At 45.0% G+C, this 17,245-nt stretch overlaps 1 protein-coding gene across 1 annotated transcript in view; it reads left to right on the plus strand.

Annotated features, from left to right (window-relative positions):
* The window catches only part of LOC125235516 (indole-3-acetaldehyde oxidase-like), a 35,739-nt gene that overhangs the window by 1,531 nt on the left and 16,963 nt on the right, over window positions 1-17,245 (plus strand). Inside the window, exon 2 of the mRNA XM_048142093.1 lies at window positions 1,458-1,530. Coding sequence (XP_047998050.1) covers window positions 1,458-1,530 — 73 coding nt within the window. The remainder of the gene's footprint in view (window positions 1-1,457; window positions 1,531-17,245) is intronic.

A 17,245-nucleotide genomic window follows, 5' to 3' on the forward strand; every position in this document is an offset into this window, starting at 1 on the left:
TCATAGGAGGTAGGCAGTTTTCCAGTTATGGACACTTGCAAAATAACACTATTTCTTTATATCTTTGGAGTAACAAACTAGTATGTTTTATAGTTTATCTCATGGTTAATGCAGTAAGTAAAACTCATCCAAGTTTACACTGAGTATTAGTTTTTTATTATTTTATACATGAACTCAACTCTCATAGCAAGATTACTCAGAATTCGTCTTGGTATTCGTCTTGGTTTTTTTTTCAGTAAACTGATGGCTTTTATCTTGCCGCCAAATCCTTCAGAAATAACCGAATTAAATTAAACTTTAAAATTAAGCAGCTCAATGACTCTTGTTTATGGTACAATGCCGTCAGTTTTCAGAAACTAATTTTAGATACTTATTTTTACGGATTTGTGCTTTTTTGTCTATAACGGCATCACCGTCCATTATAGGGTATTTTACATTACCAGAATGCAGCGAAGATGTTCTTAATAAATTCCTGCATATTATTAAAGAAATCAAAGGTCGTCAGTATCAAAATTGTCATTACTTAACGTTCTTCCTGAATTCGATCCAATGTCAAAATATCAAACCATTCTAACACAAAAGTAAGGTGTGCTGTGATTTATGGATGGACTGAGAAAGAAATTATACATTTTTCGCTTCCGAAGCTTAAAGGCCTTGCAAAATCTTGGTACGAGGGTCTCAGCACTGTCCTTTACTTAAGTGTAGCCGGACGGAATGGAAAACAAAACTTGTAGAATCTTTTCCATGTCGTGATGATCTTAAAAACTGTTTTTTTATATTTTTAAATTAAAGGAAAAATGGAAAAATTCACACCTCCGGCAGGACTCGAATCTGCGACCTTTGGCCTTGCCGGGGCCATAGGCCAAAGGTCGCAGGTTCGAGTCCTGCCGGAGGTGTGATTTTTTTCCATTTTTCTTTTAATTTAAAAATATGTACGCTCGCAGACGTTTCTGCATGATAAAGAACAAACTGTTTTTTTTAATAAATTATATAGTTTACTTTTTTATAATAATATAATTATAGGCGTAAAAAAAAGGCATCTAGTTTTTGCGCGTTCTTAGGCGGTCGCATTGGGATGTATGGGATCGTATGATCTACCTTTACTTATATTTATTCTATTCAAGCGTCAGAAACTCGTGGTACGGGTTGTAGTCCAAACCCGAATGAAATCGGGAGCGTTCTCTCTCTAGAGCGCTGTGTCTGTTTGAGGTCATTAAACCTCGAAGTGAAAAAGGGATGTTATAAATTTGACGGCAACATTTTTCTGTGGCATGTGGTAAAAATTTCGTATGACACTCTTAGTGTGTTTTCATATTATCCGATCCGATATCGGATTTAGGAAAAATCAAAGACGGCGGCGTGAATATATAGGATATCGGATCGGATAATGTGAAAACTCACTTAAGCACTAGTCCCGGTACCTATATTTGTTTAAAAAAATATTTTATTTATTTCAGCTTTTTCTTCAGTCAAATGAAAATAAAATGACGTCGAAAATTGTATTCAAGATTAATGGGAAACAGTATGAAGGTATTTGGTTGATTTTGTTCATTAGTTTTCTGTAATTAAAACGTACTAAAAGGGTATAATATAAGTAATAAGTAAACGTTACAAGAAGTGTGTAAAAATCGTGAAAGTTAGAATAAAACTTGATCATCCATCATCGAAATTCAGTAAAGTTTTCCAAGCGCCTTTGCCATTTTGATAGTTTTCCAAGCGCCTTTGCCAGTACGATTGGCAAGCGTTTTCATTTCGCGTCGCAGAAAAATAGTCATACATACATACATACATACATACATACAATCACGCCTGTTTCCCAGAGGGGTAGGCAGAGATCACGGATTTCCATTTACTACGATCCTGACAAACCACTTTCGCTTCACACACTTTCATAACATTTCTCATACACGCTCGTCGGTTTCGAGTACTTCTGACCTGGCCTCTTTGCAATATTTCCCCGATTTGATCAAGAAAAGTTCGCCTAGGTCTTCCACTACCAACTGACCCTTCCACTCCTTTTTCATATACTTTCTTCGTTAATCTCCTCTCATCCATCCTCTCTACATGCCCAAACCACCTTAACATACCCATCTCAATCTTTGTCACCACATCTACATCCACTCCACACTTCTCTCTTATCACGCTATTTCTGATCCTATCACTCAACTTTACACCAGCCATGCTTCTTAACGCTCTCATTTCTACGGCATTCACTTGACTTTGAAGTCTTTTCTCCCACACCCAACTTTCACTACCATACATAAGTGTAGGCACCAAAACTCCTCTATGCACCGCCAGACGTGCTTTTTGCGACACTTTCTGGCTGCCCATAAAAGCGTTTAGTGCTCCATTCACTCTATTCCCAGCATTCACTCTCCTTTCAATATCTTTTCCATGTTTACCGTCTCTTGTAAACAACGTTCCCAAATACACAAACTCTTTCACTTGTTCCAAACTTTCATTATCGATCTCAATTTCGCAATCTGTCATAATCTCATCTCTTTCAAATACCATTACTTTCGTCTTACTGACATTCATTCTCATTCCTTTCCTCTCGAAGGATGCATGCACTCTTGTTACCATCAGTTGTAACTCCTCGGCCGATGACGCAAGTAATACTAGGTCATCGGCATATAGGAGACATTTGACCAGTAACCCTTCCATTCTCAACCCACAATCATAATCTTTCAGATCTTGCAAACAACTATCCATGAATAAATTAAACAGCCACGGCGACGCTACACATCCCTGTCTAACACCCTTTTCGATGCTAAACCACTCAGCGTATGACCCGTTTATTCTCACGCAAGCACTGGAATCCTCATAAAGAGATTTCAGTGCTTGAACGAGTTGACTGCCTACTCCATACATGGACACTACCGACCACAAATCATTCCTCATCACTCTATCATACGCCTTTTCCAAGTCCACGAAAGCGCAATAGACCTTTTGACCTTTGGCCAAAAACTTTTCGGCTATGCATCGTAAGGAAAAGACTTGATCCGAACATCCCATACCCTTTCTAAATCCCGCCTGTGCATCCCACACTTTCTCGTCGGTTACTCTCACTACTCTCTCAATCAACACTTTCGCATACAGTTTTCCGACGATGCTGAGTAAGCTAATGCCCCTGTAGTTTTTGCAGTCCAGTCGTCATTTATTGCCGAAAAGCCGTTTATAACGCTACATATTTATAATGGCGGTCACTGTCCTATCACTCAAGATTTCGATTTAGACCCTTATTTTTATTAGAACTACCAGTTTAGAGAGGTAGGCAAAGTTGCAGCATTTGACAATTTGAAGTGTCGGGGGCCGATTTTTGAGTCTCACGGCGTTTGAATTCAGAAAATTGTCACTGAAAATAATAGGCAATCCACCGTTTTCAACCGGTATTTTAGTGACAGTGAGACTCAAAAATCGGCCCCTCGGTCTTCATGTCAATTTCTGTGGCATTTGAAAGTTGATAAAAGGGCCATTTTTTTTTCATAGTTGTCCACCCCACTTTTTTTTTAGATCTGGAAATTTTTATGTAGTTTCCACTCAGAATCGCGAGCTCCTTCAATCCATTAGGATAAAAAAAGTGTCCGGAGGTTTTTTCCAATCCGTTACCATTTTTAACACGCTTTTATTAGGTCGTCGTGTATGTAACTATGTATGTAATGGAATCTGCGGAGGCTAATTTAACCATCTTCCAGGAGTCGTAGCGTAATGAAAATTGGCAGCTATATGTAGTTCCGATGACAATACAATAATATGGTACTGTTGAGCTGATCTGATGATGGAGTCGGAAGATATGAACTGGAACTACATGATGGAACCTCGTATCATAGCCGTTTTTGGGTTTCTTAGAAAAGTCTTGTAATGAACTTTGACTACAATTAGGTTTCAAGGTCTGATGATGAAGCCGAAAGATATGAACTGGAACTACATGATGGAACATCGTATCATAGCTGTTTTTGGGTTTCTTAGAAAAGTCTTGTAATGAACTTTGACTACGATTAGGTTTCAAGGTCTGATGATGGAGCCGGAAGATATGAACTGGAACTACATCATGGAACATCGTATCATAGCTGTTTTTGGGCTTCTTAGGAAAGTCTTGTAATGAACTTTGACTACAATTAGGTTTCAAGGTCTGATGATGGAGCCGGAAGATATGAGCTGGAACTACATGATGGAAAATCGTATCATAGCTGTTTTTGGGCTTCTTAGAAAAGTCTTGTAATGAACTTTGACTACGATTAGGTTTCAAGGTCTGATGATGGAGCCGGAAGATATGAACTGGAACTACATGATAGAACATCGTATCATAGCTGTTTTTGGGCTTCTTAGAAAAGTCTTGTAATGAACTTTGACTACGATTAGAATTCAAGGTCTGATGATGGAGCCGGAAGATATGAACTGGAACTACATGATGGAACATCGTATTATAGCTGTTTTTGGGCTTCTTAGAAAAGTCTTGTAATGAACTATGACTACGATTAGGTTTCAAGGCCTGATGATGGTGCCGGAAGATAAGAACAGAAAAAAAAGGGGGGGGGCTCGAGGGGGGAAGCATGAAAGAAAGATCAACGTAGTATTTAAAATAAGTTGGGTTAGCGTTTTCTTGTGACCTTTCAGAGCAAACAAAGGGGGGCTCGGGGGCGAAGCCCCCGCATAAAAGAAAGATCAACGTTGTATTTAAAATAAGTTTGGTTAAGGTTTTCTTGTGATCCATAAGAGTAAAGAAAAGGGGGCTAGGGGGCGAAGCCCCCGCATGAAAGAAAGATCAACGTAGTATTTAGAATAAGTTGGGTTAGCGTTTTCTTGTGACCTTTAAGAGCAAACAAAGGGGGCTCGGGGGCGAAGCCCCCGCATGAAAGAAAGATCAACGTAGTATTTAAGATAAGTTGGGTTAGCGTTTTCTTGTGACATTTAAGAGCAAACAAAGGGGGGCTCGGGGGGCGAAGCCCCCCGCATGAAAGAAAGATCAACGTTGTATTTAAAATAAGTTGGTTTAGGGTTTTCTTGTGATCCTTAAGAGTAAATAAAAGGGGGGCTCGGGGGGCGAAGCCCCCCGCATGAAAGAAAGATCAACGTAGTATTTAAGATAAGTTGGGTTAGCGTTTTCTTGTGACCTTTAAGAGCAAACAAAGGGGGGCTCGGGGGGCGAAGCCCCCCGCATGAAAGAAAGATCAACGTAGTATTTATAATAAGTTGGGTTAGCGTTTAGCAAACAAAGGGGGGCTCGGGGGCGAAGCCCCCGCATGAAAGAAAGACCAACATAGTAGTTAAGATAAGTTGGGTTAGCGTTTTCTTGTGACCTTTAAGAGCAAACAAAGGGGGCTCGGGGGCGAAGCCCCCGCATGAAAGAAAGATCAACGTTGTATTTAGAATAAGTTGGGTTAGCGTTTTCTTGTGACCTTTAAGAGCAAACAAAGGGGGCTCGGGGGCGAAGCCCCCATGAAAGAAAGATCAACGTAGTATTTAATATAAGTTGGGTTAGCGTTTTCTTGTGACATTTAAGAGCAAACAAAGGGGGCTCGGGGGCGAAGCCCCCGCATGAAAGAAAGATCAACGTTGTATTTAAAATAAGTTGGTTTAGGGTTTTCTTGTGATCCTTAAGAGCAAACAAAGGGGGCTCGGGGGCGAAGCCCCCGCATGAAAGAAAGATCAACGTAGTATTTAAGATAAGTTGGGTTAGCGTTTTCTTGTGACATTTAAGAGCAAACAAATGGGGGCTCGGGGGCGAAGCCCCCCGCATGAAAGAAAGATCAACGTAGTATTTAAGATAAGTTGGGTTAGCGTTTTCTTGTGACATTTAAAAGCAAACAAAGGGGGGCTCGGGAGGCGAAGCCCCCCGCATGAAAGAAAGATCAACGTTGTATTTAAAATAAGTTGGTTTAGGGTTTTCTTGTGATCCTTAAGAGTAAAGAAAAAGGGGGCTCGGGGGGCGAAGCCCCCCGCATGAAAGAAAGATCAACGTAGTATTTAAGATAAGTTGGGTTAGCGTTTTCTTGTGACCTTTAAGAGTAAACAAAGGGGGGCTCGGGGGGCGAAGCCCCCCGCATAAAAGAAAGATTAACGTAGTATTTAAAATAAGTTGGGTTAGCGTTTTCTTGTGACCTTTAAGAGCAAACAAAGGGGGGCTCGGGGGGCGAAGCCCCCCGCATAAAAGAAAGATCAACGTTGTTTTTAAAATAAGTTGGGTTAGCGTTTTCTTGTGACCCTTAAGAGCAAACAAAGGGGGGCTCGGGGGGCGAAGCCCCCCGCATGAAAGAAAGATCAACGTTGTATTTTAAATAAGTTGGGTTAGCGTTTTCTTGTGACCTTTAAGAGCAAACAAAGGGGGGCTCGGGGCGCGAAGCCCCCCGCATGAAAGAAAGATCAACGTAGTATTTAAAATAAGTTGGGTTAGGGTTTTCTTGTGATCCTTAAGAGTAACGAAAAGGGGGGCTCGGGGGGCGAAGCCCCCAGCATAAAAGAAAGATTAACGTAGTATATAAAATAAGTTGGGTTAGCGTTTTCTTGTGACCTTTAAGAGCAAACAAAGGGGGGCTCGGGGGGCGAAGCCCCCGCATGAAAGAAAGATCAACGTTGTATTTAGAATAAGTTGGGTTAGCGTTTTGTTGTGACCTTTAAGAGCAAACAAAGGGGGCTCGGGGGCGAAGCCCCCGCATGAAAGAAAGATCAACGTAGTATTTAGAATAAGTTGGGTTAGCGTTTTCTTGTGACCTTTAAGAGCAAACAAAGGGGGCTCGGGGGCGAAGCCCCCGCATGAAAGAAAGATCAACGTAGTATTTAAGATAAGTTGGGTTAGCGTTTTCTTGTGACCTTTAAGAGCAAACAAAGGGGGGCTCGGGGGGCGAAGCCCCCCGCATGAAAGAAAGATCAACGTAGTATTTAAGATAAGTTGGGTTAGCGTTTTCTTGTGACCTTTAAGAGCAAACAAAGGGGGCTCGGGGGCGAAGCCCCCGCATAAAAGAAAGATCAACGTTGTTTTTAAAATAAGTTGGGTTAGCGTTTTCTTGTGACCCTTAAGAGCAAACAAAGGGGGCTCGGGGGCGAAGCCCCCGCATGAAAGAAAGATCAACATTGTATTTTAAATAAGTTGGGTTAGCGTTTTCTTGTGACCTTTAAGAGCAAACAAAGGGGGCTCGGGGGCGAAGCCCCCGCATGAAAGAAAGATCAACGTAGTATTTAAAATAAGTTGGGTTAGGGTTTTCTTGTGATCCTTAAGAGTAACGAAAAGGGGGGCTCGGGGGCGAAGCCCCAGCATAAAAGAAAGATTAACGTAGTATATAAAATAAGTTGGGTTAGCGTTTTCTTGTGACCTTTAAGAGCAAATAAAGGGGGGCTCGGGGGGCGAAGCCCCCCGCATAAAAGAAAGATCAACGTTGTTTTTAAAATAAGTTGGGTTAGCGTTTTCTTGTGACCTTTAAGAGCAAACAAAGGGGGGCTCGGGGGGCGAAGCCCCCCGCATGAAAGAAAGATCAACGTTGTATTTTAAATAAGTTGGTTTAGGGTTTTCTTGTGACCCTTAAGAGTAACGAAAAGGGGGGCTCGGAGGGCGAAGCGCCCCGCTTAAAAGAAAGATCAACGTAGTATTTAAAATAAGTTGGGTTAGGGTTTTCTTGTGACCTTTAAGAGCAAACAAAGGGGGGCTCGGGGGCGAAGCCCCCGCATGAAAGAAAGATCAACGTAGTATTTAAGATAAGTTGGGTTAGTGTTTTCTTGTGACCTTTAAGAGCAAACAAAGGGGGGGCTCGGGGGCGAAGCCCCCGCATAAAAGAAAGATAAACGTCGTATTTAAAATAAGTTCGGTTAGGGTTTTCTGGTTACTTAAGAGTAACGAAAAGGGGGGCTCGGGGGGCGAAGCCCCCCACATAAAAGAAAGATTAACGTAGTATTTAAAATAAGTTGGGTTAGCGTTTTCTTGTGACCTTTCAGAGCAAACAAAGGGGGGCTCGGGGGGCAAAGCCCCGCGCATGAAAGAAAGATCAACGTTGTATTTTAAATAAGTTGGTTTAGGGTTTTCTTGTGACCCTTAAGAGTAACGAAAAGGGGGGCTCGGGGGGCGAAGCGCCCCGCTTAAAAGAAAGATCAACGTAGTATTTAAAATAAGTTGGGTTAGGGTTTTCTTGTGACCTTTAAGAGCAAACAAAGGGGGGCTCGGGGGGCGAAGCCCCCGCATGAAAGAAAGATCAACGTAGTATTTAAGATAAGTTGGGTTAGTGTTTTCTTGTGACCTTTAAGAGCAAACAAAGGGGGGCTCTGGGGGCGAAGCCCCCGCATAAAAGAAAGATAAACGTCGTATTTAAAATAAGTTCGGTTAGGGTTTTCTGGTTACCCTTAAGAGTAACGAAAAGGGGGGCTCGGGGGGCGAAGCCCCCCACATAAAAGAAAGATTACCGTAGTATTTAAAATAAGTTGGGTTAGCGTTTTCTTGTGACCTTTCAGAGCAAACAAAGGGGGGCTCGGGGGGCAAAGCCCCCCGCATAAAAGAAAGATCAACGTTGTATTTAAAATAAGTTGGGTAATGGTTTTCCTGTGACCCTTAAGTGCAAATAAAGGGGGGCTCGGCAAAAAAAAAATACTTAAATTTTGTTTGAATTAGTTGAAATGTGACAATATTTTCTAATCGAGTCAAACAAAATCACACTAGCTGAGAGCTTCAAAACAATGTATGGCGAAAGTATGTCTCTCTAATGTCTTCAAAAAGTCCGCGATGGCACATGTCTATATTGTCTATCTTTTACGGATAACTTACTAGGTATAAACATTTTTATGATAATACCGTAATAAGAAGGTAGCCGCTAGTTATTATTAAGTAGCAATTAGCAATAAGTACACGTTAAGCCACAAATGGCATGTAAAATCCGCCTACTTGAAATAATTTTATGTATAAATGTTAAAAGGTATTTATTTCAATATTAATGACTAAAAAGTATAAAATAAATTAATAGTTTAAAAACACTATAAAACACGCTTTTATAAATGCACGTAAAAGCCAAAAATAAATTATGGATCGTTCAAGTTGTCTCTATTTGTGAGCTGAAGTTTAAAAACTATGTGCTTTTAATTATAATATTTGATTGTAAAAGCGTGGGGCGCTGGAACAGGAAAGACTTTCTTGTAAACAAATACTAATTCGAACTTCCTGGCGAATGAAGTTGCATAAGAACATAACGTTTACATATGCCGCCTAAGGGTTACCAAAGAGAACCAAAGATATCTCGTCCACGAACAAGAACTCTGCATCCTGTCGCTGTAGACACTTTCCCCTTTTGTACTTTGATTACCGGAAAAAAGCGGCGTTCTAAGTGTCGGTGACTGTCGACTCTCCTCGCTACTAGCGCATATTTTGTCTGAGTTCGACAAACTGGTACCTACTTTGAACACTGACTTTTAATTGATTTGACTGTTTAATGTAGAACCTACTAGTCATGCTGCAACTCCAGTTAGCGCGTCAATCTGTGTAACCTCCTTCCCGTAACATAGCATAATTTGATTTATCAGCAAGTTATACTTATATATTCTGTGGTTATACAAAAAGTCTTTCCTGTTCCAGCGCCCCACGCTTTTACAATCAAATATTATAATTAAAAGCACATAGTTTTTAAACTTCAGCTCACAAATAGAGACAACTTGAACGATCCATAATTTATTTTTGGCTTTTACGTGCATTTATAAAAGCGTGTTTTATAGTGTTTTTTAAACTATTAATTTATTTCATACAGTTTTTATGGCGGTAACGGAATGGAAGGTTTGAAAAATGTATGGAAATCTTGGGACAATTTTTTTTTCTCCTATCAGGATCGAAAGACCTCCCGATTCTGAGTAGGAATCGCGCAAAAAATACCCATGTTACAAAAAAGTGGGGTGGACAACTTTAAAAAAAATGGCCCAAAAACGCCAGTTCACATCAAATGAAGCGATTTTCAACCGTTGAGGAGAACATTTCTTCATACACAATGTTGGAAAGAATGTTCTGAAGGCAACTTGAATGACTAATCCTCATGAAACCAGTAATTCACCGAAATTTTGAGAATGCTTTGCTACTCGTACATTGCTGTCCGTATCCATTCTCTTTGCAGCAAGCTAGTAATTGAATTCTAAATCGAAATACAATTTGTCTCTAGAATACGTTGTCAGTTAACTCAAATTCACCTCTCAAGTTGCGAAACCTTCTGTTCTAAGTATTGGTTTTCGATTCAATTGGCTTCTCAATTTGTTCACAGTAAATTGATTGCTTGAAGTTGAAATAAAACTTCGTTTTAAAGTGAAATGTCTTTCAAATTGATTTATAAAGCTACATGGAAATTACCTCTTTTAAGCGGGTAGTAAGCTCAATGTCGTTAAGGTTTTCCATTTTTCTGGACCATCAAGGTACTGATTGAAGCTCAATACACGCAGTTCTCAAAGTTGCTCAAAGGTTTACTTGAAAAGATATCCCTTAAAGGGGGTGTGTAATAATTGGTATAACTTTTTTTGGTATAGTAACATTTGACATAACAATATTTGGTATATATTTACTTACTTACTTACTGCGATGGCTCAGCGACCCGAAGTGGATCTTGGCCTCCGACACTAGATTCCGCCATTCGCTCCTATCCTGTGCAATCTGGTGCCACTCAGACTGGTATATATTTAAAGGATATAATCACTCATTTGACATAATTAACATTTGGTATAACCACAAAATTTCTACTTTTATTTTGTATAATCATTATTCCGTATAACACTTATAATAACCGTTATATGGTATAACTATCTATTGATATACGACTAGTATAATATAACTAGCAAACAGTATAAAACATTTCATGAATTAATATTAATCTTTTTTCAAGGGATCACAGTTCTAACCTTTTTTTTTTTTTTTTTTTTTTTTTTAACGAGGGGAAATGCATTACGCATACCATCCCAGGCGCAGGGACCGGCCTGGGATGGTTATGTGGGACTCCCATATAGGCTAATGAGACCCATGGTGTACCCACTAAAACCCCTCGATTGCCGCCTCAGGGCTTACAGGACGAGGTCGCAGGCACGTTTCGGCACTCCTCCGCAACCTCGTCAGCCACTAACAACATCTGTGGAGGGTGTTTTGCCCTCCCAATCACCATATCGCGCGCCTCAGATGCAGCGTGCTTGCCGCCCCAGGGACCTTTATGTAGGCGACAGACGTCCCCGAGTCTGTCGCCCACAGGACCCTTTAAGGGGGTAGTCGGCGGTCATACGCCAGTCGCCGTCGCCCCACACGTTTTCGGCGTATTGGTTGGGAAGCTGGATCGTCTTCCCTGCCACGCTCTGCCATCTCCTTCTGGGCCATGACTCCTTCGCAGAAGTCCAGCACAGCTTTCCATGACCTATCGCTGTCCACCATACTTCGGATGACGAAGGGTAGAGACAGGTCATGACCAACCACAGCGCTTAAAGTGCTGCGTTCTTCCTCCCATGCTGGGCACACTGCCAAAGTGTGCTGTGCAGTGTCCTCCGGGCAGTCGCAGTGATGGCACACTGCAGTTACTTCCCTTCCGGCTCTGTCCTTGAGATACTTCCCGAAACATCCATGTCCCGAGAGGATCTGTGTGAGCCGGAAAGTCAGCACACCATGTGTCCGGTCAAGCCATTGCTTGAGGACTGGACGAACCGCTTCAATAGTGAGATGACCTGCACTGGGCTGCGCTAGTCTCTGTTCCCAAATTTCCACCATTTCGTCACGAATTCCGTCTCGCCATCCTAGGATTTCTCGTGGTGCTGGCGAGTCTCCATTGAGATGCGCCTCCTCACGCCAGCGGTAAACGACTGCGAGGGCTTTTGCATCTAAATCCCATGGTAGGGACCCAGCCAGCACACATGCCGCTTCAAAAGAGATGGTACGGTATCCTCTTATAGCTCTAGTAGTGATAGCTCTCTGCGGTGCACGAAGTAGAGCTACCTGTTCCCTCTTTAAGATATCCGCCCAAACTGGAGCTCCGTACAAGGCCATAGATCTGACGACCCCGATGTACAGCCGTCGACTCGATGCTCTGGGCCCTCCCGTGTTTGGGAGTATACGCCCAAGAGCGCCAGCTGCTCCCAGCAGCTTCGGCATTAGGCACTTGAAGTGCGCGCGAAAGTTCCATCGGCTATCAAGCGTGAGACCTAGGTACTTCATAGTGGACTGGACGTTGATCTGTGTTCCACCCACTATAATATGTGCCGCCGGAGGTGGCGCCTTGCGAGGCCCATGAAAGCATAAAGCTTCCGATTTATGTAGGGCCACTTTTAACCCCAGTCGCCGGATGCGACCGACAACGTCAGCAACTCCGGCAGTTGCAAATATGGCGGCCTCCCTAAAGGTTTTCCCGCGGGCAGTCACTAGTGTGTCATCGGCGTAACAGATGAGGTTTACGTCTTGTATGTTTTCTCCTCGCAAGACCCAATCATACCCAATATTCCACAGGAGTGGCCCTAGAATCGACCCCTGTGGAACACCGCAAGACATTGGGTATCTCGCCCACTCTTCCCGACCCGGGTAAGTGACGGACCTGTCCGAAAGGTACGCGTCAACTGTCCGCTTTAAATAATCTGGCACCTGGTGGTACCGCAGCGCCTCCTTAACGCAGCCCCATGGTAGGGAGTTAAAGGCGTTTGATATGTCCAGGGATACCGCTAGGATGACTTCACCCCGGGACACAGCCTCATCAGCCAGGACCTTCACCCGCTGAATAGCGCCGACCGTTGACCGGCCGTGGCGGAATCCAAACTGGCAGTCTGCAACGTCAGGGCCAACTCGGATGAGATGCTTGATGAGACGGCTAGCTATTATACGCTCAAACAGCTTTGCGATCTCGTCAAGCAAAACAATTGGGCGGTAGGCAGATGGAGAGTCCGCTGGCCGCCCTTCCTTCTTCAGTAGTACCAGCTTGCCTGTTTTCCACTGTCGTGGAAATCTACCTTGTTGAAGGCAGGCTGAAAACATACGCAGCAGTCGTGACTCCAGAGCTTTGCTGGCTAAGACTAAGGTGCGGCCTGGTATACCGTCAGGCCCAGGTGCTTTGTTTTTGGCCCTGAGTCTAAGCACAGCTGCTCCTAGTTCGTCACTAGACACCTCAGGTGTCTCCTCCTCATCGTTTTCGACTGCTGCGGGGGGTGCCATGACCGGTGGTGTGAAATTGTCACAGGCCGGGAAAAGCTCTTCCACTACATTTCGTAGAAGATCCGGCTCCAAACTTCGCGTTAAGGGAGGAGCCCATGCGCGAAGTTTGTTTCTGACCATTTTATATGGTCGCCCCCAGGGATCGTTATTTAACGTCTCAAGCATTTCCCGATATGAGCTCTCTTTTGCCTGCCTTATAGCGGTATGCAGTTTTTTTGCGTGCTCTCTGTATGCTGCATACAATTCTGTCTCCCGAGTAATGTCTCGGAGTCTGCGCCTTCGTTGGTGACTGTAAAGGCGCCTCGCTGCAACACATGACTCTCTTAATTGAGCAAGCTCCGGAGACCACCAGTAAACTTGACGTCTAGGAGGGAGAGGCTTAGTTCGAGGCATTGCAGCATCGCAAATGCTGGTAATGGCTTCACCCAGCCATTTAGCCTCAGCCTCTACATCAATAGGGTCCCCCCGGACCGGGTTCCATGCCTGCACCTCGGCGGCAAGAAGAAGTGCATCCCTGTCAAGACGTTTTAATGCCCATCTTGGTCCATCGCCCGGCAAAGATTTGCTAATTGGACCGTTTGCAGTATCTGGAAGTGCAGAAACACTGAATCGTATATAGCGATGGTCCGACAATGTTTCTACACTCTCGAGTACTTTCCATTCCTGAATACGGCGTGCAATGGCGGCATTTGCAAACGCCACGTCTACAATAGAGCCGCCCTGTTGCCGCACGCATGTATCGGCTGACCCCCGATTTAGGACAGCCAGACCTGTCGTAACTGCCCACTCCTCTAATTCTTGACCACGCCTGTCCGTTGATGGCGAGCCCCACGCCACGGATTTAGCGTTAAAGTCACCGGCAACAAGCACGGGGCGCGGGTTACACCGACCAATGATCAATCCTAGTTCTACTAAGAAGTCTTCAAACTCAGCCACACTTCTGTTTGGTGAAAAGTACACACTGATTACTGTAATGCCACCAATTAGCACAGCTACGTAACCTTTGCCTTTCTCTACCTTTTCGAATGGCGGTGAGCCAACAGCTGTTTGAGTGACTACCGCCACCGATCCATCGTAATCCCCTGCCCAGTTGTCCCTTTGGGGGATGTGGTAGGGTTCCGAGAGGATAGCCACATGTGCTACCCACTGCGCCATGCTCTGAAACAGAAGATCCTGAGCATTGAGGCAGTGGTTGAGATTCACTTGTACGAATTTTAGCGCCATTATTGTGTTGTTTCCATAGGCACTGCCTGCACATCCTCAGCCGCCTTATTTGTAGCGGGTTGGTGGACAGAGTGCGAGGGGGCTAGGGAGCCTCCACGATTTCTGTTCCCTTTCTTACTAATTTTAGAGGCAGTGCATACTTTGCTCCCAACTGTATGTTCTGCCGGTTTATTGGCTGCCGCGCAGACAGCGCAATGTGGTGTGGCAGAGCACGTGGCCGCCTTGTGACCAGACTGGCCGCAGCGGTAACACAAGTCACTGCGATCCTCTTCAGCTTTACACTGCGCGCGCACATGACCCGCTTCAAGGCAGCGGAAGCAGCGCATAGGCTTTTGGTCCAACAATTGAATCCTTGCTGACACCCATCCAACAAGTAGCCGTCCACTATCAGTCAGCTTTTTTGCCACCGTAATTGGGCAGCGGACCCAAATAGAACCCAGGCCTGAAAAGTCCTGGCGTATTTCGCCACACTTTATTTGGTCTAAGTGACACCCGCCCATTTTTCTCAGAGCTTCTTTCACATCCTCAGGCGTGACAGAGTCGTCCAACCCGGAGATGCGCACTTCAGCGGTTTTAGTCGGCCTGGAGACATTAACAATATCATTGTTCAGTTTTTCCCTCAGTTTGTTGGCGAGAGCATCTGCTTTTTCGCCACTGGTTGCACCCGGGACCTCAATAATGGTAGCCCCTGTAACTGCCCGCTTGAACCGAACTCCCTCAATTTGCAGCTCGTTTAGGTCGATTTTAGACCTGGCCTCCTTAAGTATGTCTCCGTAGGTGATTTTTTCACCCTCAGCTTCTGGCTTCAGCGTGAGGACAATTGCCGCTGAGCGTGGAGGCTTCAGTTTGCGGGCTTTCTTCTTGGGAGTAACTCGTTGCAGCAGAGGACTAACTTCCTTCTTCTTTTTGCCCTTTTTAACCACCTTTGTCCAGGCCTCTTCTACGACGTTGGCCGGAGCAGGTGGTAAAGGACGAGGCTCGCACGGTGCTTCCGTTGATTGAGCCACCTTTCTCTTTTTCTTGACCTTTTTCTTTGTCATTTCCTTTCCCTTATTCTCGGGAACTCCTGCTGACTGCTGTGAGCCCTTAGGTGCCTTCTGTTTGTTCACCCCACTTGGTCCAGCAGCGGATTGTACCACTGGGGATGTGTGTGCTATTGCTGCCTGCCTATTGTCCACATTAGGGACTGGTTGGGCCATCTTTTTAGTTTTGTCTGCGGCCAACGGTGGCCGCACAGTCTTTGCTGGAAGAAGCCTGTCCTCTAAGGTTTCCAACCGGGCGTTCACCATTGTGCCCACCTTTATCATCATGGTGCGCTCAGTCTCCTCCTGAGACACAACGGATGGTGCTACAGGCGACTGCTGTGATGCCGGTAATTGCGGGAATGGAGCTACTCTAGCGAGACGCAGCTCCTTCCGTAACTCCTCTTGCTCCTTTTGGAGATCCAGTATTTGTGCTTGCAGACGGGAGACAGTGCACTGCAGCACCTTAGTCTCTTCCGTGGTGGTGCGTTCTAGCATCACTTGGGCAAAGTCAGTAATCGCCATGGCAGCTTCCTTTAACTTCTTTTGGTAGGTACCCTTCAAGTTCTTGGACGTAGCGACCACTTTGTTGACTACAGCCACGCTATCTAGAACTTGGTTGTTAAGAGCCGACATTGACACCTTATCGGGCTCTCTACCAAGCGGTACTGTACGATCCGTAGTTGGCCGCATGCGGATGATCATGTTCTCAACCTCTGCCTCACCCTCTGTTTTGTCCGCTTCTTGTCGACGGTATTTTTCCGTCGCCGCTTTGTAATTTTCTCGGGTCTTGCCCAAGCCCGCGTATTTGCCAGTGGCATGACTACGGCCCCTCTTTGGTGTGGACTTTGACTTCTCCTTCTCGGAAGTCCCGTCTGAATCTGACCCGGAACCTCTTAGATTGCGTTTCCGCCAAAACCGACGGTCACTGTCACTCAGTGACTGGCAGCTCATTGCCGAGTCTGACTCTGCCCGATCGTCTCCATGCCATTCATCCAAAACTGACCGGGACCGCACAGTTATGCTCCCGGCGTCAGATCCTTCGACCCTTGCCTCTTGTTCACCCAATATGGTTTCAGTCGTTTTTTCTGTCGCAGTTTGAGACAGCATATTGCTACACTTCGGAGCTGGAGAATCACAGCGAGTTAAAAACACGCGAATATCCGGTAGCGATCTCCGGCTCCTCAGTCGACTCCGTATTCCTGCACTCGTTGAGGATTCCGATATGTTATCCTCCGAGGCAGATACAATAGTTGTCAACGCTGCTGCCGCCTTCTTAGGTTCATCAACGGTCGATTCAAGAACGGAACCACCCTTTCCGTCTCGTGACGGCGAGCCGTTACCTCTGAGTCCTGGATTTCCAGGTTCAATTGTGTTGGAGTGCGACATCGGGCCACAGTCCTTCACCTCCCTTTCAACAAAATCCTGTTTCGAATGTGTATCAGTGTCCATTTTCAACAAGCCAAGGTTATGTTCACGGAGACCGGCACTCTGCCGGCCTACGAGGCGATTGTTGCCCACCCCAGCATACGGAGGGCAGCCGCCACTCGTTAGAGTGAGCGGGCGGGCTTCCTCCTCTTGGAGACCCGCCTGGGGATTTTTTTTCGCAATCGGCCTTCATTTTGACTTTTTTCGATCTCTTTTTTCGGGGGTGAGCTCCCCCGCACGCTAGGCACTGGATTCCCTCCAGCCATTCATCCCCTCGGCACGATCCGCTCACCTTGGGATTGGGGATTTTTTATAGTGGTTTACTCCACGCGGCACTGCTCTCAGTGAGCAGCGCCCCCGGGCCGCTCAGTGCGGGTTCCGGGTTGCCCGACGGGGGCCAAAACCCCATCCAGCAGCCACATAAACGTGACTGCCAGATTCGCCGCGCCGC

Source organism: Leguminivora glycinivorella, chromosome 17, assembly GCF_023078275.1.
Source record: "Leguminivora glycinivorella isolate SPB_JAAS2020 chromosome 17, LegGlyc_1.1, whole genome shotgun sequence".
Taxonomy (NCBI): Eukaryota; Metazoa; Arthropoda; class Insecta; order Lepidoptera; family Tortricidae; genus Leguminivora; species Leguminivora glycinivorella.